Source organism: Micrasema longulum, unplaced genomic scaffold (genome assembly GCF_059751315.1).
Source record: "Micrasema longulum isolate JH-2025_06_02 unplaced genomic scaffold, ASM5975131v1 h1tg001659l, whole genome shotgun sequence".
Classification (NCBI taxonomy): Eukaryota; Metazoa; Arthropoda; class Insecta; order Trichoptera; family Brachycentridae; genus Micrasema; species Micrasema longulum.
Window position 1 is genome coordinate 324,690 of NW_028278838.1, and position 23,374 is coordinate 348,063.

Consider the following 23,374-nt stretch of genomic DNA (forward strand, 5'->3'; position numbering starts at 1 on the left):
TAATCAACCGAATGAGCTAGTGATACTTTAGTTCAATTGAACTACTTAAAAGATCCTGTCACTTTGGTGATGCAGATTTCGGTGACAGGGTCTCAGCCCCCTCTACAATGCATGTGCTAAATTCTGTCTATGATATTGTTCATGGCAATTTTTAGGCCCGGCCCTGAGTGTGGTCTACTTCTGGAATTGCGCCATCGGGAGGTTGTGTCGAGGCCAGTACCAATTTGTTGGTCCAGAGCTCGTTCATGAAGACGTTCTATGGGACCTCTTCTTCAACGTACATCGAATGCTCGAAACTGTCTTCGTACCATAAGTGCAGGACTCAGGATTTCCGGCCTGACTCATTGGTCCCTCTTTCCAACTTTTCTTTTGTTATTGAGTATGTGTTGGGCTCTTGTGTTATTGAGTTTTTTTTATTAATAAAATTATTTTAAGAAATGAGATTGTTGTTTTTGCCATAGTAAAATAAATTAACAAGTAAGCAATCCAACAGATTGATATAATATATCAAACAGTGATGAAAAACGTATTATGACATGTACAGTGCTGACCATTGGCTGGTTTTTCTTTGTCTTTTGTTATATATCTGTCTTAAACAAAATATCTATGATTTTCATCATATCTTCAGAAAAACTGTGGCAAACACTCCTGAAAAATTGTTGGTTTATGAAATTTGAGGTTTTTAATTATCTTTTTAATGAAATTTCAAATACACACTCACTATATCGTCGGCTTACTTATAAAACTTTTCAAGTCCAGATTATAAAAATGTTCAGGAGACGATGAAGAAGTTCAGTGCTATGGAAAATTGGATAAAAAAAATGTTTTCTTACGCACTTTAAAAATTAAAGGATTTAATCGTATGGTGAAGCTTCTCAAAAATGTATGGAAAAATTCATCAAAACTAACTACTTTGAACGACGTCACTAGTTCTTCCGAATAAACCAATGATAACTTGTGACGTCACAGGTGGAGTAATTTCAAAATCACAGAACTTAAAAAATCCTAGCGCAGATAATGCATCATCATTTTATGTCCGCTCCCTCGTTGGAGCATATGGCATCCACAAAGAGCCTCCATGCATCTCTATCGGCTGCCAAGTTAGGTTCTCGTCCCGAAGTCCTGATGTAAACTGCCGACGAACAGTCAGCAGTGGACGTCCAGGATGTTGAAAACCCGATGCCTTATAAAGTAGGCAAGCGTGGTCAAGGCTCTCAGGAGGCATCTGCTGTATATGGCCCTAACCGTATTGCCTCCGCTTGATGACAGTTGTCCCCGGAGTTTTATTACTTCATTCCTCACAAAGTCAAACCACCGTACACCCAAGATTCTTCTGAGCAGATAATACAACACGTGAATTAAAAAAAATAATTTAGGTTAGTTTGAAAGTCTGTTAACAAATAAAAATTACCGAAATTCCTCATTAAAACACTCTAAAAAAATTAATATTAGCTCAAAGCAACATTTTTCCCAACATATAAATCATTTCAAAACTGATTAAATGAATTACACATTAGGATAAATGATTTTTTTCTCTAATAAAAAAATACCATGGTATTTGTCTATATTTGAATTTGCAAAACGACGAACAGACAATCCATATTATAAAAAATAAAATACAAAAATGTTGCTTTTTTTGCTTACCAATCATATAATAATAATGTGTAAAAAGATAGATAGAATTCATCAACTCATTGACCAAACAAAGCATGTTAAGAAGAAGCATCTTGAAGCATTGACATAAAATACTGAGACGAATTAATCGAGCAGCCTGCCTTTAAAGTGGAGCCAGCGTAGCGGGTATTTCTAACCTTCCCGCCGATTAGCACCAGTCAGGCGCATAACCCCGCATTACATGTGTTAACATTGACTTGTTTTATATTATATTCAAATTATATCAAATATATGACCGCAAATAGAAAAAAATTAGAAGTAGGTTAAAATTAGACATTTAATAATAAACTATGCCTTCGTAATCCAGTACTTGTAGCAATAAATAAATATTATTCGTAAATGTGTAATTTGAGACAGTTTGTGGTCCCGTAGGTTGTGTCGTGGACTCCGGATCGGAAGGTCTAAGGTTCGAACCCCCCTCGACCACAACGCGTTTACCATTTTCTAACGCGGTTATTTACGACTGTAAGAAAATGTTTAAAAAATTAAACTATAAGAATGTAAAGTTTTTTTTTTTTTAGTAAAAAAAAATATGTCCCGTATTGGCTAAGTGATTTATTCCAAAATCGAGTTTTATATATTGCCACCAAATAGTTAAATCAGCCACTCAATTGGATGGCTAGGCTGTTCATGTTGGAAGCAACTTTTAACGCAAAGGCTGGACGTTGCTTGGCCTCTTTAATTTTAATACAACAAACAATAATTGTTCTGTTTTCTTATGTGAAGTTAGGTTGGGTTAACTTTAATAATAAAAAGGGGGGTTTTTTTTTTACTTAACTTAATCCATCCTAACCTAATGGCTTTTGGTCCAGCCGTTTCCAAAGGGCTGTCTTTCAACCAGCAATGAAATTCTCAAAGTTACAAAAATGTTAAAATGCATAGGTCTATCGTAATTTTGTAATAAAATTTAAAATCTCTCTGATGGCGCTACAGCCCATATCGAGCTTTGGCCTTCTGCAACTTTCGCCTCCAACTCTGTCCTCAACCGTCGTCTTCCAATTTGCCACCTGGAGAAGCTGCGCTGCATCCTTTCTCACTTCATCCTCCCATCTCGGCCGGGTCTTCCCACTGATCTCCTTCCACCAGGGTGTCCGCGTGAATCAGACATTCGCCTTTCATGTCCGGCTCGTCTTAATCTAATCAAATGCATATGTGCCGAGAATATTAAATCTAAAATAATGGGCTCATGTATAGTGTTAAAATAAATAAACCACTATTTTATTTGATTATGTAAAAATAGTTCCATTTTCTTTGTAGTAACAACCTTTCAAATAAATTTTATACCCTCATTCGCACACTATAGCTTATAGGGCACTGATCATCCGTTACATAAAAGTAATGTGATCAATCTCCCGCTTCGGGTGCCAGGGCCAAGGTGTAAAACCACCCTTAAAACAAATGAACTATCTGCCGGCATACGGAAAAGATTGCGTCCCCTAATAGACAACAAAAAATAAATATTTGCAAGAAACTTGCTACCTACTTTGGCAATATTTTTAACAAAAACTGTAAATTCAAATTCCTCTTTTTTTTCGTATGAATTAAAGCGAGTGAATTTCTTTTTGCGTGCTTATAAAATATGAATAAGCTAACATATCGTTGGGTTGATGTCAAAATTACAAATATACACCATTCTTTAATATGACATACGACCACAGTTCTTCCGAAGTATTGCCATTGCACCTTTTAAATGATATGATGTATGCTCTGCCACTGCCTGGAATTTTCAAATCCTAGCCGCTAAATAATGATGTCTCGACTAACCTTTACTCCGCCCTCAATGTCAAATTAAAGTCAACTTATTTCTCTGTCATATTTTAAATAGGCTTCTGTGATAAATAGTAGCCACCTCGAAACGATTTGAAATTAAAACGAATCGCAAATAACGCAAAAAGGGCTCGTTTGAACACGACTTTAGTCAATTCCGGCGCGTAGATAAGCATACTGTGGGATACGAGTCCCCTCGGTATCTTCACCTCAAACTCCTCAACCATTCCATCATACTGCGGATATGTCTCCGCAAATTCCGATTGTAATCGCTCCTCTGAACATCGCAACGTTGCATAAACCCAACGATATGTTCACAATTTAATGTGTTTATAATTTCCTTTAAAAACTTTTTATAATAATTTGTATACAGTATGTAAACTTCTTTTATTGTTCTGGTTTCCACAGTTTAATAAGAGTTGTCTCACTACAAACACTAAATCTTCTTCTTCTTCAGCCTTATTCTCTCCACTGCTGGATAAAGGCTTCTTCCAAACGTCTCCATTCCTTCCTATCACGCGCTTTCATCATCCACGTTCATAGAGGCAATGTCGTCAACCCATCTTTTCTGTGGCCTTCCAACACTTCTTTTGTTTGTACACTAAATGTACCCTTCAAATAATTAACTACTTTTTCAATAAATTTGTTCGCATTTATGAATGAAAGGTTACATTATTTGTTCTGGTTTCCACAGTTTAATAAGAGTTGTCTCACTACAGACACTAAATATACCCTTCAAATAATCAACTACTTTTTCAATAAATTTGTTCGCATTTACGAATGAAAAGCATTTTCTCGCTACACACACCAAGCAGTTTTTAGCTCAGACATCATGTCTGATTACAACAAAAACCTATTTGGGAATGTATGCTAGGAAGGCGATTACCCACAAATTGAAATGCGGTTGACCTCGTGCTTGTAACGTGTCTATTAATTATACATTTTGGAAAAAATACTTCAATACTAGACTGTTCCTACTTCTCTCTTAAAGACTTCTTCAAACCATTTCCGAAATTCTAGTTTTAATTACAAAAAAAATCCACCGAGAATGGAATAATTGCACTAATTTTAGGTTAGAAAATTTGAAACTGTTTAATTTTATGATTTATAAAAAGTTTTCTTGAACTTTGAAAACAAAAACATGTGTTATTTTGATTTCTCTAATGTGTTTTGAATATTTAAATTTTTTATTGTAATTTTTTGGCAAGACTTGTTGGGATTATGATTTTCTCCCAATTAAGTATATTTATGTAAACTGTAGGCTATCAAATATTATATATATATATATGGAAATACATTTTTTAATTTCTAATTAGCACGTTTGTTTTATTTCATCTGATGTCACAAAAGAAGCTTCATTTTAAAGGATCACCGGTCACAACAAATGATGTGAGTATCTTCCCTTCACTTGAGCTATGGTTTCCTAAGAAAGCGGTGCCGTCATCTAGCAGTGGATGATGACATTAAAACGTCTGTACAAACCAATAGCACCCGTTTCCTAGAGAACGTTGATTGAAAGCAGAACGTCAAACAGCGGTACAGTCATTTGCAGGACAAACAGTTTGTGAGCATTTTTGTCGTGTGGTGAACATTTTTGTGTCTGAAAATGAGTGCAAACATGATTCTAGCTAAAAAAAAAGACAAAAATTTGTAAGGAAATCGTGAAATTTTATATTTGCACTAACTTTTAAATGCAAACTTTGAAGCATTTTTAAACATCTCACTCCCCTCTAAATAAGGAAATATCACTTTTTTTAATTGTATTTTTACAGTCAAAAGGGTCTATGAAATACTGTCAAGGAAAAAAATACATTTTGCTACTTTTAAGTGGCATTAAAATTATTTTTTAATTTGTAATTTTGAATTCTCCCAAAAGCAGTCATTGCATGTAAGAAAATAATAAGCAGTCAAAATTTTAGTACCAATTACAAAAATATTAGCAAAAACAGCTTCCGAAGTATACAAAAAACAGTTTTAAAGCAAACTCAAATCCAAAAAATAGAGACAAGAATGTAGGATGGTATTACTTATGTTAAATACTACATACTTATAGGGAAATAATTCAGTAGTCAGATGGCAGAAGGGACCATCTTTAATTTTCAAAAATGATCAGGAGAGCTAAAATAAGACCCAATTTAATACTTGAATCCATAAACTTAACAAAAATAGCGTTTTTTTTCCAATAATTAATTACCATTTTAAATGATGCTGTTTTTTTTAATTTTTTTTATGTGTATTTGTGGGGAGCATGGAACTCGGGGCAAGGACATGCCACAACACGCGTAAGTGAAATCGATACACGCAGTGCATCGCCTTGGAAGACATTACCTTCCCTCCGTCGTAGTGGGAGATCAGGGAACAAAGGAATCCAGCACATAAAAGGAGGACCCATTGGGTTTCATGGACCACTACACATCTCTCCAGTACTTTCTCACGGACGTTACTATGTCCGTTGTCATACTTACTAAATCTTTTACTTGTAAATTAATGTGAAATAAATAATAATATCTACGTCCAAAGCCATTTCTTCTGTCTACGCTTCGACTAGTGTAGGGACTCCTCAGCACACTACCCCTAGACATTTACATATTTACTGAATTATTAACTCTTGACAACTAAAACACCGAAAAAATTACAGATGGTCCCTTCTGCCATCTGACTACCGAATTATTATCCAAAAAAAGTGTACTATAACTTTTATACAATATATGTATAATTATTTAACAGTTTTTAATTAAAAATTCTTGCTAATCTAATTCATAATGAATGTAATCTTATATTATGCAAAATTTTATCAGTTTTCAGACTTTCAAAATCTGTGTAGTGTTGATTTCCGAGGAAATCAGAATGTCGAATCATTTTCTCAATGCTTTATCAATATTACATAATACTCATGAAGTAAAATGATTCACTTGAAGAGAATTTATCTTTGCTTCAAATAAATTCTTCAATTGGCAATTATTCATGATTAAATCAACATTATTACTAGATTACATTGGCGTAGAAGTTGGAAAACATTTTTTTTTTTGAAACTGTATATTTTATTATTATGAAATTAACAAAACATATTAGTAACTCCTTTTTATTTTTTTTATATGACCATATTTCAAATGGCTGATAATATTGTACAACATTTAGCCATACAACGACAGACATGTCAGTCCATGGATGTTTTATTTATTTTTTAATTTTACAAATTCTTGTGTGCTCTAATAATAACAATGTACATATATTTCATTATGAAAATAAAACTTTGTTATCAGTGTTGAAATCAGTAAGCCAATATTATCTAGATTATCTAGATTTTCCTATTTTTTTTTTTAATTAATATTTTTTTCTAAAATAAGTGCGTTGCATTTTGAGAATACTTAATCATCCCTTTATCATTTTCTTTCCGAACCAACTGGTGCATAGGACGCTGAATTGGAACACCAATCGCGGGGTATCTTGAATATTTTTGCAAGTACAACAACTTTTTAAATAAATATTTCATCTCAACTATTCAGGGAATCGAGCTCAAGATCTCTTGCAAAGTACGTAAACGCGCTGAACGTTACACCAAGCAAACATTACCTACCATTTAGTTCTTACTCAAGGTATTTAAAAATAATTAAAGGTGTTTTTTATTTTTACTGCTGGCAATTTTATGACAGATGTCAAATCGGGAAACTGACGTGTAGTTCAAATCGAACATTTTTTAAACATAAATAAATTCCAACATGGCTAAACTCGGCTCTGTTTTTGCCGGCTCCGATTTCCCCTCTGAACACTTATCTACCTTATCATTTACGAGCCACCCTGCACGGCCTATGTCGTGAAGTAACACGCCAGTCGTGATAAATATCGAATATTGATAATACGCTAGCAATAAAAAAATATGGATGTCAGATAAGCTGCGCCTGAGATTTTTAGCGCTGTATGTAAACAAAACTCGCCACGGCAGCTAATCTTATCACTCAGTATAGTTTATACCCTATACAAGGTAACGTGTTATATTAACTCCTTGATAATTAACCCACATTTCGATATAAAACCCATTAAAACAATCTCAATTAATCAATTTTTTGTATTAATCATTGATTTGTTCTGTAAAATAGCCGGAATTTTGCGCAAATTCCAGTGTTCAATTCTGCGATGTTTTTACTTAAATTGTCATTCGTGTTTATTAACAATAAATATTATTTATTTATTTACTTACAAGTAGATTATTACACATTTTTTGAGGCATAAGTCCCAACTCCGTGGGACTAAAAGTCCTGTGTTGAGTTGGGACGAGTAGTTAGACATAAGAGTATATCACCACAAATATTATATTGGATCAGAAACATGATAATATTTTTTTAAAAATATATATATTAAAAACTTTAATTAGCTGGTAATTTTGGTAATGTGTTTTCATTGTAATTTATTTATTTTAAATTTACAATAATTAATAAAGTATATATATATACAGTCGAACTTGGTTATTAAGAGGAAGATGGGACTGACTGAGTTTGCTTGTTATAAGGATTACTCGTCGTGCCAGAGGAAGTTTTTTTGAAATACAATCGCCATTGCATATTGTCACAGTAAACAATACACCATTTATACAGATAGTTTAAAAAATAATTACATTTATATATAAATTTGTATCAACCACTTTACTTTTGAGTTTTTTTTTTTTTTTTAGTTGCAAATTATTTGTACCTTGCTTTTGTTATATGCAAGGTTTTATCGAATATATTTATCTTTAGGTTATATTCAGTTGACTTTAACATTTTTCACCATAGATAACAATTATTAAAATAAAGGCAGAATCAGAATAAACAAAATAACTTTAGAAATATTACATGAACAAATGATAAAAAATAAAAAAGTTGTAAAAGTTGGACCCAAAAAAACAAAAAGAGCTAGATACCACCATTAAATAACTTAGCCTGCTTGATCGTCCCTGTAATGAATCGGATAGTCTCTCTTCGTGTATCATTGCAGTTCAGAAGCTCAGCTAGGTTATTAGTCGCAGCAATCCGAATTTTTACTTTGCATTCAAGCTCCCATCTCGGCCTATCAAACATTGGAGAGTATACTATAAGATGTTCTACAGTCTGCTCAGTGATGCCATCACATGGACAGCAACTATCATCTCGCAGCCCAAAGCGATGCAGATATTTCCTCATGCATCCATGCCCCGAGAGAGCTTGAGTTAATTCATATGTAGGCGTTTCATCCTTCCAAAATGTTTTGGCCTCGTCTGTGCTTCTCAAAAGTACTTTTGAGTTATACGTCTGCCAGTTTCAAGGTTACTTCCTCATCTTCAGGACTTGAATTAACTTAGAATTACATTTTTTGTAACAGAGAGGGAAAACATTTTTGAGAAGGGGATATGGAAGTCTGGGCATTTATAGGGCTTATGACCTGTCATTGGCTAGTTTCAGTTTTTTTCATATTTATTTATCAAAATTATTTATATAATGGTCGTAAAATTAAAGTCCTGCGTAGTTGTATACATATAACTCGTCAGCAGGTTCTTATAAATTGCTTCGATTATTCATACTTAACCTATATTAATAATATTTTTACTTGAAAAACATTACATATTATACCATATTTTATTACATTATTAAAAATCAAAAACTATTACTTAAACAAAAAACCTCTTTTCAATTAACCATAATTTGAGCATACATCTCACTGCTGTATTTAACTCAGTATTTTTAATATTGTTTGGTAACATGTTAAATATTTTAGGTAAACGGTTTTGCAGTGTCCTTTTGCCATATTTATTGCAATATCTAGAAACAGCTAGCCCTTCCATACTAGTAAACCTGGTGCTGTAATCATGTACCAACTTGTGTTTATACTCGGAGTGCGACTCATGCTGACAAATTGAGTTGTACCAAAGTAGAGCCCTAACTGATAATTTATTTACAGATTTATACATCAATGATATTGAAATATTGTGTCTCTGGCGGTATACATCTTTATGTAGTAGCAATTTGTTTGAATAAAATTAATATTAGTTTCACTTGATAACCCCCAGGAAGTTATAGTGTATCATATAATTGATTCAGAGAGAGATAAATAAACCATTCGGAAAGTATTAACAGGGACATAATTTTTTTAATACCTACATTCTGTTACTTATTGCGCTTAATCGCTTACACAATTTTCTTATATGTACATCCCATTTAAAATTACAATCTATAGTTATACCTAAATACACATACTGCTCAATATTTTCACACATGTACGGTTGCATAATATCACTGTGGATACATGCATAGTTTTATGATAAAATTTCATGTACCTCCTGTTTCGTCTAAGTAATTAGTGTAAATGCAAAATTCATATTTATGGCAGACTTTTAATATTTTTAATGTAATATCAAAATCATTAAACATAGATTTATTTGGAAATAATCATAATGACGTATGGCGTTTGCTTACTAAATAATTAGTAGTATTTTTTCTTTTCTATGGGATTTACATTAGATTACTGTTCATTTTATGTTCGAGCATATTTTTTAACTTACTGTGATGCTACTTGTAAAAACCTGTAATTGGCTTATTTGTAATTTGTTTTGTTTTATATTTAAGATAAATATAGCTGTTGGTTATTCAAATAAAGAATAAAAATAAAAAAATTCAAATAATATTATGATATGAGGAGGATACAAAAATGTGTTTTTAGTCGTCAACTTAAAAATGCTGACTTTGGAGTTACCTAGCTGTATTAATTTCCTCACAATATTTAGCCATCTTTCAACAGATTTCGTTGTAAGATTGGATCCTCCTTTCCAATGTGCTCATTCAGTTTCTGCCGCCGATGACTAACGTCCCGTGTGTCTGCAGACTATGTCTCTCCCCGTGATCCTGGTTACCGGGGGCGCCGGGTACGTGGGCAGCCACACAGCGCTGCAGCTCCTCAGCGCGGGGTACCGCGTAGTGGCCGTGGACAACCTCTGCAACGCGTACATGGACAAGGAGGGCGACCTGCCCGAGTCGCTCCGGCGCGTGGAGGCGCTGACCGGGCGCACGGTGACCTTCTACCAAGCGGACATGCAGAACATCAAAGAGATGACGAGGATATTCTCTAACGTGGGTACCGCACTGGACAGTGCATTCGTATTCTAATAGGGAAATATCGCATACTACGAATACCGATAAAAATATATGAAATGTAATTTTTAATTTACAACTCGTTGAAAATGGCCCTCAAAATTAAATATGTGTGTAAATCATAAAAATGCAAATGATTTATATCATTCACTATCCTGCATTAAAACTAAAGATTTGAACTCTTTTTTTTATGATATATTTTGTTGCCCTTTAATAGTAAGGAATATTTTTATGTTTTTTTTTATATTTCCTTTTTTGATTACTAGAAAAAAAAATACCGTATAATCTTTTATAGAATATTTTATTTTCTCTTTCTTATGTTACACAAAAATATTATAACTGTCTATTTATTATAGGAGCGAAAATTCATCCACATTTTCTTATATACCCACGAACAGGCCATGCCTTTGTGGGATTTTTTGTTTACTATTTTTACTATTAATATGTATTTCATTGCTATGTAATTATCCTTTATTTTTTTAATACTCTGTTTTACCTCTTGTGTATATTGTAAAAAAAACAAAAAAAATATTTTAAAAAATTTAAATGTCGGTAATCAAACCTGAGACCTCTTGCGTGATAGGTAAATGCGCTGACCATTACATCACAAGACCGACATCTTTCTATTATGCTTATTTATTTATTCGATTCGGTGGTGCTGTGACTATTCATTGAGGCAGACCATTCCACACACCCACAGATCTGCCATTGATGAAATATTTAGCTGGTTCGAGGTTGAGCTTTGCCTCCTCCGATCTAATGAAATTGTGTATTCCGGTTAAGTGCGAAAATTTCAACAAGTTTGCAGTCATAATACCCGTGCGGTGTTTTGTAAGTTGCGATTGTTTTTTTTTTCAGCATAAGATAGACTGCGTTATACACTTTGCTGCCCTCAAGGCGGTCGGCGAATCCTGCAAGATCCCCCTCACATATTACCAGAACAATATTACTGGGTCCAGTGTTTTACTAGAGGTAATTAAAGTTTTTAATTCTTTTTTTAAAAAAAAATGATTTAACTTTTTGTACATAATGTTATTTGTGCATTGCCGGGCTTATTGCCAAATGGCAATTTCTTCCAACCAACCAATAAAATAAATGTTTTATTTTTATAATTCAAGTTACAGAACATATTCAATAGAAAAAAAAAGATTAAAAAGTTAAAAATATATAAAAATAGAAATAAACGTATTTGTTTATAAATTACCTTAAATCAAAACTATTACTCAATGGGAAAAAGGAAAAAAAGCGGAAAGAGGAAAAAGGAAAGGAGGAGAGATCAAGGAAGAGAAAGGAGATGTTTCTTCAGACGTGATTTAAACAGAGATAATGTAGTAACATCTTTGATGGTGGATGGGAGATGATTCCACAGTCGAGCCGCATGGACACTATATGAGTTAGAGAAGAAAGAGGAATTGTGTATGGGTATTAAGAGAGTGCCTTGAGAATGAGAACGAAGAGGTAAACCATGATTCATGAGAACGAAGAGGTAAAAATTCTTGTACACCGGAACCTCTTTTTACACAGGGGTAAGTTCCACACAGTACAATAGTACTGTGTGGAACTTACCCCAATATCTGACTGTAAATATACAGTCAGATATTGATTCTTTTAATATGTTGTGCAAAGCCAGCTACCTAGAATGAAATATTAAAAAATGTAAAATAATGTCTTTTTATAGAGTGAAAAAACCTATCTCCTTTGATTACAAAATATTAATTTAGATGTGGTCAAGTCTATTAAGGACCTCAGAGTTACCATGGACTGTAAACTTACCTTTAATGAACATATTGATACTATGCTTAACAAATCACTAAAACTCTTGGGTTTTGTTAGCGGGACATCTAGTGACTTTACTAATATGTTCACGGTTAAAACACTATATTGCTCACTTGTTCGTCCTCTTTTAGAATATGCATCCGTGATCTGGTCTCCCTTCTATGTAGGCCGGATAAATCATATCGAATCGGTGCAACATCATTTGCTAAGAAAAATAGCATGGATGATTGGCCTCGAGAGGGGAGACTACACTTACGGAGAAATGGAATCAATGTTAAAAATCTCAAGTCTACAAAAATGTAGTAATAACATTGACTCCATATTTATGTTTAATTTACTGAATGGCTTAATTGATGTACCATCGTTACTGGAACAAGTGGCGTTCAATGTTCCAATCCGCCGGTTGCGAAATAATTCCCTAATAACTCCCCAGGGAGTTGAATCCAGTCCTTGTCTACAAAAATTTGGACAAACTCAAAATATTGTATTTTATTTGATTAGTGCCTGTATTTATTATAAGAAATTGTATTTACCATCGTTAGAATGGACTGCATAAGTCCGTCAATTAAATAAATAAATAAATATTAACTATTTTTACTAATGTTGCAGTTTCATTTTATTTAAAAACCACATTATGGTGATTCGTGTAAATAGAATTCACCTTTTCATTTAAAATTAATTTGTGATAGCGGACAATAAATTAATTATCCAAACTGACAATGTGAGCTAGTGGATGCAGCCAACAATCTATTAGAAATTTACTTAGACCAGAGAAAATCAACATGTAATAACGCTGACTTACCTGGTGTTTAGTCCTATTTGAATACCAAATACAACTTTGTACGAAGACAAAATATTTTTAAAAATAATCCAAACACAGGTTAAAAACACTTTGAAAAACATTAAAAGTGATCATCGCAAAACTCACCTTTGGGGGTTAGGTTGTTCTTCTACCAAAAGAAGTGATATTTCCGTATTAATCAAAACGAGTTTCCACTAAACCCCAGGCTAAAAGATGTTATTTTCATTGTTACGTTAGTTACTCGCCCATGTTTTTCCCTAGGTGATGAAGCTTCACGGAGTGTACAAGATAGTGTACAGCTCTTCGGCGACGGTGTACGGTACTCCTCAGTACCTGCCCTTGGATGAGGAGCATCCCACGGGTCAGGGCTGCACCAACCCCTACGGCAAAAGCAAATACTTCGTTGAGGAGATAATGAAGGACCTGTGTGACAGCGATAAGGTATGTGACATTACTGGAAAAGGAAGTAACCATATTCCAAATTACAATATGTAATGTATAAAAATATATAAGATTGCAGGGCAGAGGTATCTTCGACTGTCTATAAAGAATAACCGATAGATGTGTACGAAAATCAGCATATTTGTATGAACACTTAAAGTATCTTCATCGGTAACCTATAATTGAACATGTTTAGAAGAAAAAATTGTATGCATATTCTGCTTTTCATATAGAAAACTTAATTTTACTTTGTAGATAAAATTGAAGATATGTTAACTTTCCATTGTAATCGGGGCCCTGGTGGGTCAAAGATGTTAGGTATATTTGTGTTGTTTTTCGTATACCTAATACTGCGAGTATTATCTTTGCCTATTATATAAATGGTAATTAATATGGAAGAATTAATCAGAAATGAAAAATAAATTAAGCCGAGAATGAAATAAATAATCATATCTTCAGTACGTTTCTTCAATTTTCAACAGTCTTGGGGAGTGATTGCACTTCGCTACTTCAATCCTGTCGGTGCACATCAGTCAGGGGAGATCGGAGAGGATCCATCTGGAATTCCCAACAATCTTATGCCGTATCTAGCCCAGGTAAAATTTAAATAATCCGTACTAATATTATAAATGCGAAATTGTGTTTCCTTTACGTCTCAACAGAGCAACCGATTGGCATAATTTTTGGCCTAGGCGTAGCCGGAGAGATGAGAAGTAAAATAGGATACTTATTTTTATCCCGAATTAAAAAAATATATATATATTGCCAATGAGCAACATTATTTGAAAATGAGTAGGCGGTAAGGTGGGATGTCAAAAAGAACCAATTTGAAATTAGTTCTTTAAATTAGTATAATTGACTCGCTTTATCTATGGTAAGTTTTGTTTGCTTTTCGTTTTAGTTTTGTAGTGGGATTTTGGATTCGTGAACAGATGCGACGTCGCCACAGACTAATGGATCGTCGTATGTTTTTCATAGCGATAGTTAGAAGACCGGCAATCGATGCAAGCTACTTTCAGTCATGAAAAAATATATCATTCTATCGGGAAAGTTCTTACTGCTAATCGACAAAATTAATTAATTACCTTGCTAATTTCTTCCTAATATCACGTGATTATATATGTATAACATTCAATTTTCTTAGTGAAAATTCTTGCTACAAATAGACAAGTTGTGATGAATCCAAATTCAAAGGAAGATAAAAATGTCTTTTTAGTGGTTAGTTAAAAAATGCTAGTTTTGAGGTTACCTAGTTAGTGACAATTGCCCCACGGTATTGTGTTAATTAGAAAACGCTAAGTCGCTTTTTCAGTTGAAGTTCTAGATTTCTGATAAAATCATTCAGCGCATGTGTGTGTCATCGATCAACAAACCTTGTATCCACGCGAGTTTCCAGGTGGCCGTGGGTCGGAGACCCAAACTACAGGTGTTTGGGTCTGATTATGACACTCCCGACGGCACCGGAGTACGGGACTACATCCACATCATGGACCTGGCCGTGGGACACGTCAGCTCCCTGAAGCTGTTGCTGCAGCCCTCCTACACCGGATTCCGAGCCTTCAATCTTGGTAAGATTTCATGTTTGAAACCAATAAATAGGCACGTAATAAAGGAAGCTGATGCTTTTAGTTTTTTGCCTTCAATAGAGACTTCTATCAGTAAAGGATCTGGGAGCAATTACAAATGCTATCTTCATCGGTTCACGCGTTCTCGGTATTGAACAAAGATGGGAGAAAAACTTTACGATCAACCCAAACCAAGGCCAAACCTCGCTTCTCGAGGCCCAATTCAGATCAGCAAATTATGCTGTCTCACCCTATACAGTAAAACTCCAATTAACTGGAGTGATGAGTGCCAGACATTATTTGTTTATTTATTTATTAACGGACATTGTCCATTTATACAATGTATAGGGTTTTAATATTACAATAAAAGAATAGTTGAAAACATTTTTAAAAAAATAAAAGAAGCATTAACAAACATAAGGGATATCAAGACAAGATCTGGACTATTTATTTAGTGCTCGTTTAAATCGCTGTAAACTTAAACCAAAAAAGTCCAGATCTTGTCTTGAGTTAACAATACAACAAAGACGGGTCGGGTCATTGGAGAATTAAGGCCCTAGTTTGTTCTATGCTGGTCGATGAACAGTACTTCATTGTTTCTCAACCTACGAGTCGGAATATAGAATTTTACTTGTCCCAGTAATGATGGAACATCGATTATACCATTTAGTATGCCGAACATATATATGGAGTCAATATTAGTTCTACGTTTTTGTAGACTAGAAATATTTAACATTGACTCTATATCAGCATAAGAATAATTACCTCTCTCTAGTGCAAGCATCCACAATACTTTTCGGAGCAAGCGATGTTGGACTGATTCAATGTGATTTATAGGATTCACATAGAATGGAGACCAGGCCACTATTCTAGGAGGCATATTCTAGAAGAGGGCGAACAGTTGAGCAATAAAGAGTTTTGATTGTACGGACATTGGTAAAATCAGAGGATATTCTGTTAATGAAGCCAAGTAATTTCAGTTATTTATTTATCCAGATTAACCATTAAATTAAGGCAATGTTTTGAAAGAAAATGAAAAATTTACTCTAAGATCACTTTTTTTAGGTCTGTTGAAATAAAACTGCAAATTGAAATTGCATTAAAAACTTACTTAAACATGTCCAGCAAAGTTAATTGCTTTGACGAAGAAACTCGTTTACGAGCAGCGAGCACTAACATAATATACTGAATTTGTGTTCAGGCACCGGCAAGGGAAACTCAGTTCTCGAAGTGGTCGGCGCGTTTGGCAGCGCGAGCGGTCGCAACATCCCCTATGAGATGGTGCCGCGTCGCGATGGGGACATCGCGTCATCCTACGCCTGCGTCAAGCGCGCCGAGATAGAGCTCGGCTGGAAGGCTGTACTCACTCTCAAAGAAATGTGCGCTGACTCCTGGAGATGGCAGGAGAAAAATCCCAACGGATACAATAAAACGTCCAAGAACTAATCTCTACCGATACCAAATTTAGCAAAATTAGAATCGATAATATTAACCCACCAAAAATTTATATTTATATGGGAAGGCGTTGTAACATAGCCCAGCAGGCTTATTCTGTCACAATTTCTTTTCGTAAGTCCTTTTGTAAAGTCGTATTTGGCTCTCGTTTCCTCTCATATGATACGAAACAAATTAGTTACAGAATAAGGCCTGATATTTCTTCATACAAACGTATTCCGTATTTTCTCCCTGGATTATAGCACTAGAGCGGTGATTTTCTTACACACTATAGATATTTACCATTGGCATGTCTCTAGTGTTTTACTTTTTGGATAAATTGTTTTTTATGGGAGTTAGGACCATCCAAAAACCTGAAAGTTTTATCTGCCATCTTCGGACGTACGGTGAACAAATATGATAAATAATTTTTAAAATCAGAAAAGGTATGGACACTGAAAATTAAATTCTGATTCTTTCTTTAAAAAATCAACCAAATCGGTTCAGTTTTAAGGTGTGGAAAATGGGGCAGCCAAATGTCGATTCTGTCAATTTTAGCAAGACAAAAACAGTCCGATGTGAAGTTGTCTTGTTCGCACATTAGTGGGAAGGCATTTGCGAAAAATTCACACGAAAACAAAGTTCAAATTCATATTTATCAAAATTCCCGGACGCCGCCTATCATCTTACGAGGATGCGCGGTCTGACCTTTCTTCATACTGTATTTTCTCCTTGGATTATGGCACTAAAGCTACGATTTTTTACACACACACCATAGATATCTACCATAGACGTGTCCTTGAGTAATAATACTCCACTAATAGACGTTTGTTTTTAAACTAAAAACCAAATCAAAAGTTTGGAACGCTTTTGTTCTATCCAATAGAGGTAAAGGGCTTCTCTAGTGAATTATTACTCTGAGGTATTATCAAATAAAAACATATTTTATTTGTAAGAATTATGTATATATTTTTGTACGTACGTGTGCATATTGTATTTTTGTATAAATGTCACTATTTTATTTATTTTTATAGAGGATCGGTAGCGTATCTTAGTAATCGGTCGGGAGAATTTATCTTCGGCTATGACGTCATGCTGAAGCTATGTCATTTCAGTGCGTAGATATGTGTACCGTGACGTACGCTTCCCCTTGTTTCATATTGATGTACTCACCCAAAACTTGAAGGGGGGGGGGGGGTCGGTAGTGTATCTTCGTAATCGCTAGAGAGAATTTATCTTAACTATATCGTCAAGATGATGATATGACGTCTTTATCTTCCCATCTTAATCAAGGCCCAGGGACTATGAAATATTATCGTGTAAAAACACCTTTTTAAATAAATATTTCATGTCAACCATTCCGGGAATCGAACCCGAGACCTCTTGCGCGGTAGGCAAATGCGCTGACCACTACACCACAAGGCCGATAGCGATGATATACGATGCATAATCTTTGTCATATTTTTTTTCTACTTTGATAATTTATTATCAAATTTAAAAAATACTACTGAGCCAGTTTTCATCCTACTTACAAATTAATTAGTATTTTATTAAATTATGTAATATTAATTAGCATTTATCATTGGCTAATCATGTTTCATAACAAAGTCACAATGCTTCTGCTAACTCCATTACTATTGTATAAGGCTACTTGAGATTTCGAAGAGTCGGAGAGAAAAGTGCTGACCAGTCTAAATAAAAATGATCGAAGCGTTACCAAATATTTTTATTGTTTATTGTTTTTGTCTAGAAAGTATTGCCATATTATGTGTACTAAATAAATTAGGAAAAAACATGCTTTTCTTTTATTTATCTTCCAAAAGTTGTGTGTGTGAGCGATAGAAATTGCTGAAGAAAAGAGAGGTTTTTGAAATGAGCAAAATATTCTGGAAAGTGGCTAAGAACTAGAGATAAAACGTATGTCCTGTATTAATTTTTTTTCCCTCTCCTTCTGTATTCATAATAAATTAATGTAAAATCTGTAATTGGTCTTTTTTTATTGTTTTCTTGTACCATGATTTTGTTAAAAAGACTGTATGATTTCTTTAAAAAATAAATAAATAAATAATATAAAAAAACAATTTATTATATAAATAAAACACGAGTGATACTTTAATACACAAATTTGGAATATCCAGTGACCGGTTTCATCGCTTTCGCGACATCTTCGAGACTGGTATCTTTATTAAAAAGTTAAATGTATTTATACAGAAAGCGATGAAACCGGTCACTGGATATTCCAAATTTGTGGATTAAAGTATCACTGGTGTTTTATTTATATAATAAATTAAAATGAACTTCCATCAAGAATTTTCACTTACAAACTTAAATGTTTTATAAAAAAACAAAACGTACGGTTCACTGGAGTGAAGGGAAGTGGGATGGGAAAATAGGGAAGGAAGAGAAAAAGGTAGAAGAAAGAATATGTAAAAATAAAACAATGCAAAAATAAATATAAATATGTTTACACATACAACATACATACATACATATATACATACACACACACACATCCTTATACAGGGTGTTCTTCAAACCCTGTCACATCAGAAACCATGATGATCAGTATGGGCAAGAAGACATATTAGCATATTTAAAAAAATATTTAGAACGAACAATTTTTTTTAAAAGAAAATATTTTTAAAAAAACAAATTGTTGCGTACTTCTGCAGCGGAGAAGCGAGGGGGGTGCCGCTGCACGGTTGACTTTCCTCCCCTGCAGAAGTTAGCAACCATTTGTTTTTTTTAATATTTTATTTTTGTAAATTGTATTCGTTCTAAAAATTTATTTTAATGGGCCAATATTTCTTCTTGCTCATACTGATCATCGTGGTTTCGGATGTGACAAAATAAGGTTGCCTGTATAAGATTTATACAGGGTGTTCTTTAAACTCTGTCACATCAGAAACCACGATGATCAGTATGGGCGAAAAGACATATTATTAGCAAATTAAAAAAATATGAAGAAATTAAAAAATATGTATATTTTTAAAAAACAAATGTTTGCTGACTTCTGCAGGGGAGAAGCGAGGGGGGCGCGGCCGCGCGGTTCGTGGTGTTTCGGATTCCCTTCTCCCCCCTCCTTGTTCCTCCGGCTAAATGCAATAAATAGCGTGATAAATAATAAATAAAAGTAGCAGTTTTGGAATAATTTCCATATTTACACCGGTGAAATTCAAATATGTGATTGCACAGCAGGATTATACGTCGCGAAACGTAAATATTTTGACATTTAATATTAGATGTTCACGGATGTTGCATTGTGATCGCTAATACGATAAACAACCATTGTAAGAAATTTTTATCACGTCGCTTATTAGCACGTCGATAGTTATCTGTGATTGAGCTACAGTCGTACGCTTCAGATACCATTCACTATGAAATATTCTTGTTTAAAAACACATTTTTATATAAATAAAAATATGTCAACCATGTCGGGAATCGAACCCCGAGACCTCTTGCATTGTAGGCAAACGCGCTGACCACTACACCACGAGACCGGCTCACAATTATTCACTGAAATTTCTATTAAGAGCACAAAGCCGAAACACAATTTGACAGATTGTACGTTTGGTGGCCCTAAAAAGGGCCTTTTTATTTTAACGTGGTGGCCCTGGACGGGACTTCCTTGGTAGAAAAACTCGGCGGTCCTGACAGGGACTGTGACCATACGACTTTAAATTTCAGTTCTGTCTCGGGTCGTCCCCGGCCCAGCGCGCCCTGGGGGCTGGACCAAACCCTCTCGCGCTCCGCGTCACTATGACGCGTCGAAGATAATCGACCATTCTGTTGATCTGGGCGGCTCTTTCTTCAGCAGTCAAATTGTTTTCCAAGCCAGGGAGGTCTTCTTCGTCGTCTTGGGGTCCGTAAGGAGATTTGACGCTTTCTATCGGCTTCGGGGCGCACATGTTGACTGATTACGAAAATCATTTTCAAGGCGTATTTATTAAAACCTCTCGAGTACTAATGGGGCGATTTTATGTTTTGTTGAAAACTTCTGAGAATTAGTACCTATAGTCCTTAAAATATAGCTTGATAAGAATGACAGTTGTCAGCAAAAGCGACGACATAACTTTGTAGTAACGTCTAAGGAGTGATTTATATTGACACACGAAAAATCATTTGTATCTGGCATGTTAATTTGTTTTTTTTAATAGAATACTTGACATATAAATCAACATAATATAAAATCAGCTTTAAAACTAAAATAAATCTAACTGGATGCCCAATAAAAAAAAAATGACTAAGTCCAATTCTATCGGTTTTGAGTTGGTAACACTGCCATGTAGAGCATTTTGTGAACTTTATATTTACCTAATAATTTTTCAATAAAGAATACCCATGTCGAGTTTTGTAATTGAAAAATGAATTATAAAATATTATTTCAATTTCAAAAATTCAAAAAAGTCCCAAAAATCTCTTGGTCCAAGAGTTTTTTTCCCTGAGAAAAAAACCCGAAGTCCTGACCTTAGGCTTAAGTCCACTTTTTTATAAGCAATAATTTTTTAACTAAACATGCAACAATTTTATATTTTTTTAACTTAAAATAAAGACTAAGAAAAACTTTACAATGCGTATTTTCAATTTTCTGAAATTTTGTCATTTAACATTTCAGGAACAAAATAAACACTTAAACTTGAAATATCTGCTCAGAACTACAAAAACGGACTTAGGCATTTTTTTTAACTGGGCATCCAATTAACAGTGATATATTATATTATTATTAACGACGTTCTTACGAGGTAACATCATTTTGCAAAAACGTTAGATCAATTAACTCAAATTGATCGAATAAAAAAATAATTCATTTGATGTTGTTCAAAAGAAATTTTTTTACATCTATTTTTGGAAACAGAGTTGTAACTCTATATGTTTGCATGAAAAAACTGATAAAATCGATTTAATCGGACATTAGTTTGCCAGCTGTCATTTTAATCAAGCTAAATTTTAAGGGCTATCGGTAATTTGTTTATAGGTTAAGAAACCCCTGGGCCACTATTACCCAAAATTTAAATATATCCTGTACGAAAATGCATAGGACAAAACGGGGGAATCAGAAACTAAGGAAAAACTCTTTTTTTGCAATACCTAAAAATTTAATGTCTAATGCACTGGGTCCATCATGAATAGAAATGCAAGGCGGTAAAATTACCGCGGTATTTTACGGGAATTGTACCAGATTTTGGTAAAATACAGTATTTTTTGGTATTTTACGGTAATTTTCGGTAAAAAAACGAATATTATTAATGAATATTATTTTTCGAAGATATAACAAATACGAGTAGCCTTGTTTTAGGACACTTTACATGACTGCAAAAACCAGGTTTAGATCCATCAGGTGGTTGTCGAGATTTATTAGAAGTATGGGACGTTCAAGGTCATTCGGCATGTAATTTTTTAACTATTTTTGATAAAAAAGCTTATTATGTTTTGAAACTTAACACGATCGGTGTATATAGGGCCCTTAGCAAAACCTTAAGTTTGTGACCTTGAACGACCACCGCTAATCCCGCGGTTTTGAAAAAATGGTGCTTAAAATCAGTTTTTTGTGTATAATTATTCCTATTTTGAAATAGAGCAATCTCTTAATCTGTCTTCATTGGAAAGACGTAGAACTGTGATGGACCTTATATGCATTTTCAAAATACTTAATGCTTTAAGTGATGTCCCATCTCTGTTGCAATTAATTTCTTTTCATGTTTCCAACCGTGTCACCAGAACTCAAAATATGCTATTTATAAAATCTTCTAAGAGCAACTTTGGTTTTTATGCCCCAACGTCCAGAATGTGTAGATTAGTCAATTCATCACACGACTTGGAATTCTTTGGGACAGATCTTCCGGCTTTTCGTAGATCTCTTCGCGACTAAACAGTGTGGGTTGAAGTTGGATTGGCATGGTTTAGCTCGAAGTCTTAGGTCTTTCGTTTTTATGAATATATTGTACATAATTATTGTTTTGCCCTTGTTTGTCTTTGCTAAATAGTTTTATGTTCTTTTTATTCAGTTTCTTGCATTTATGTTTCTTCATGTAACTGTTGTAATTGGCTTAGCCCGTATATAGAATAAATAAATAATTACGTCCCTGTAGATTTTATAGAAAAAAGTTACACAGAAGTTTGAAAAAATTAAATTTATTTAAAAATCGAAAAAAGTATTGGTCCTAGGGAAAAAAATATGAGCGGTGGTCGCTCAAGGTCACAAACTTAAGATTTTACTAAGGGCCCTGTGTCCACCGATCCCAGAGGATCCATTTAATGAGCTAATATGGTGTTTAAATAGGAATCTTTTGCCTTTTTTATTTTTTTTCTTAACTTTTTTTTTCAGTTTCAGTGCTGCAGAGCAGCGTTTATTTTATAATTAAAAAATACATAAAAGAATCTGTTACCCACTAAGTCTAATGACTTTTCGGTGGGAAACATTTTTTTTATTTTTTTTTATGACAGGTTTAAATTACATTTATTTTATTTGTATTTTACATATTTATTTATAAACAGGCACTATAAAGTTTCTAGAAGATATTTCTTCAGTTCTTTTTTTTTCATTTGAAGATTTTTCATGTTGATGATGGTTTGTGGGAGATCATTGAACAATCTTGGAACAACGCAATTTAATGTTCGCTCTCCGAAGTAATTTGTAATTCGGGGAACAGACAGGGAGCCCTTAGTTTTTAATCTAGTGTTGTGAGTGTGGGAAACTCTTTTTTTATATTCCGGATCAACAAAGTGATCTACAATCAATTTGTAGTCACAAAGTCGTTTTACCGGCAGGACATTACAGAATTTAAAATATACACTTTCGCCCATATGTTTCACCTCGC

At 34.0% G+C, this 23,374-nt stretch overlaps 1 protein-coding gene across 1 annotated transcript; it reads left to right on the top strand.

The window, feature by feature from the left end:
- The first annotated feature begins 7,092 nt into the window (after positions 1–7,092).
- Gale (UDP-galactose 4'-epimerase) lies at positions 7,093–16,981 on the top strand. The gene is made up of 7 exons (XM_088237156.1): positions 7,093–7,423; positions 10,272–10,517; positions 11,397–11,510; positions 13,378–13,557; positions 14,040–14,153; positions 14,954–15,125; positions 16,324–16,981. Exons 2-7 carry the CDS (start codon positions 10,275–10,277, stop codon positions 16,566–16,568), a joined length of 1,068 nt encoding a protein of 355 aa, XP_088093282.1. The 5' UTR covers positions 7,093–7,423; positions 10,272–10,274; the 3' UTR covers positions 16,569–16,981.
- Positions 16,982–23,374: the final 6,393 nt, after the last annotated feature.

Excerpts from the sequence above, each read along its gene's own strand:
- Gale (XM_088237156.1), top strand. The coding sequence starts at position 10,275 with ATGTCTCTCCCCGTGATCCTGGTTACCGGGGGCGCCGGGTACGTGGGC. Across the intron at positions 11,511-13,377 it reads GGTCCAGTGTTTTACTAGAG|GTGATGAAGCTTCACGGAGT; the intron begins GTAATTAAAGTT and ends GTTTTTCCCTAG. Across the intron at positions 15,126-16,323 it reads ATTCCGAGCCTTCAATCTTG|GCACCGGCAAGGGAAACTCA; the intron begins GTAAGATTTCAT and ends ATTTGTGTTCAG.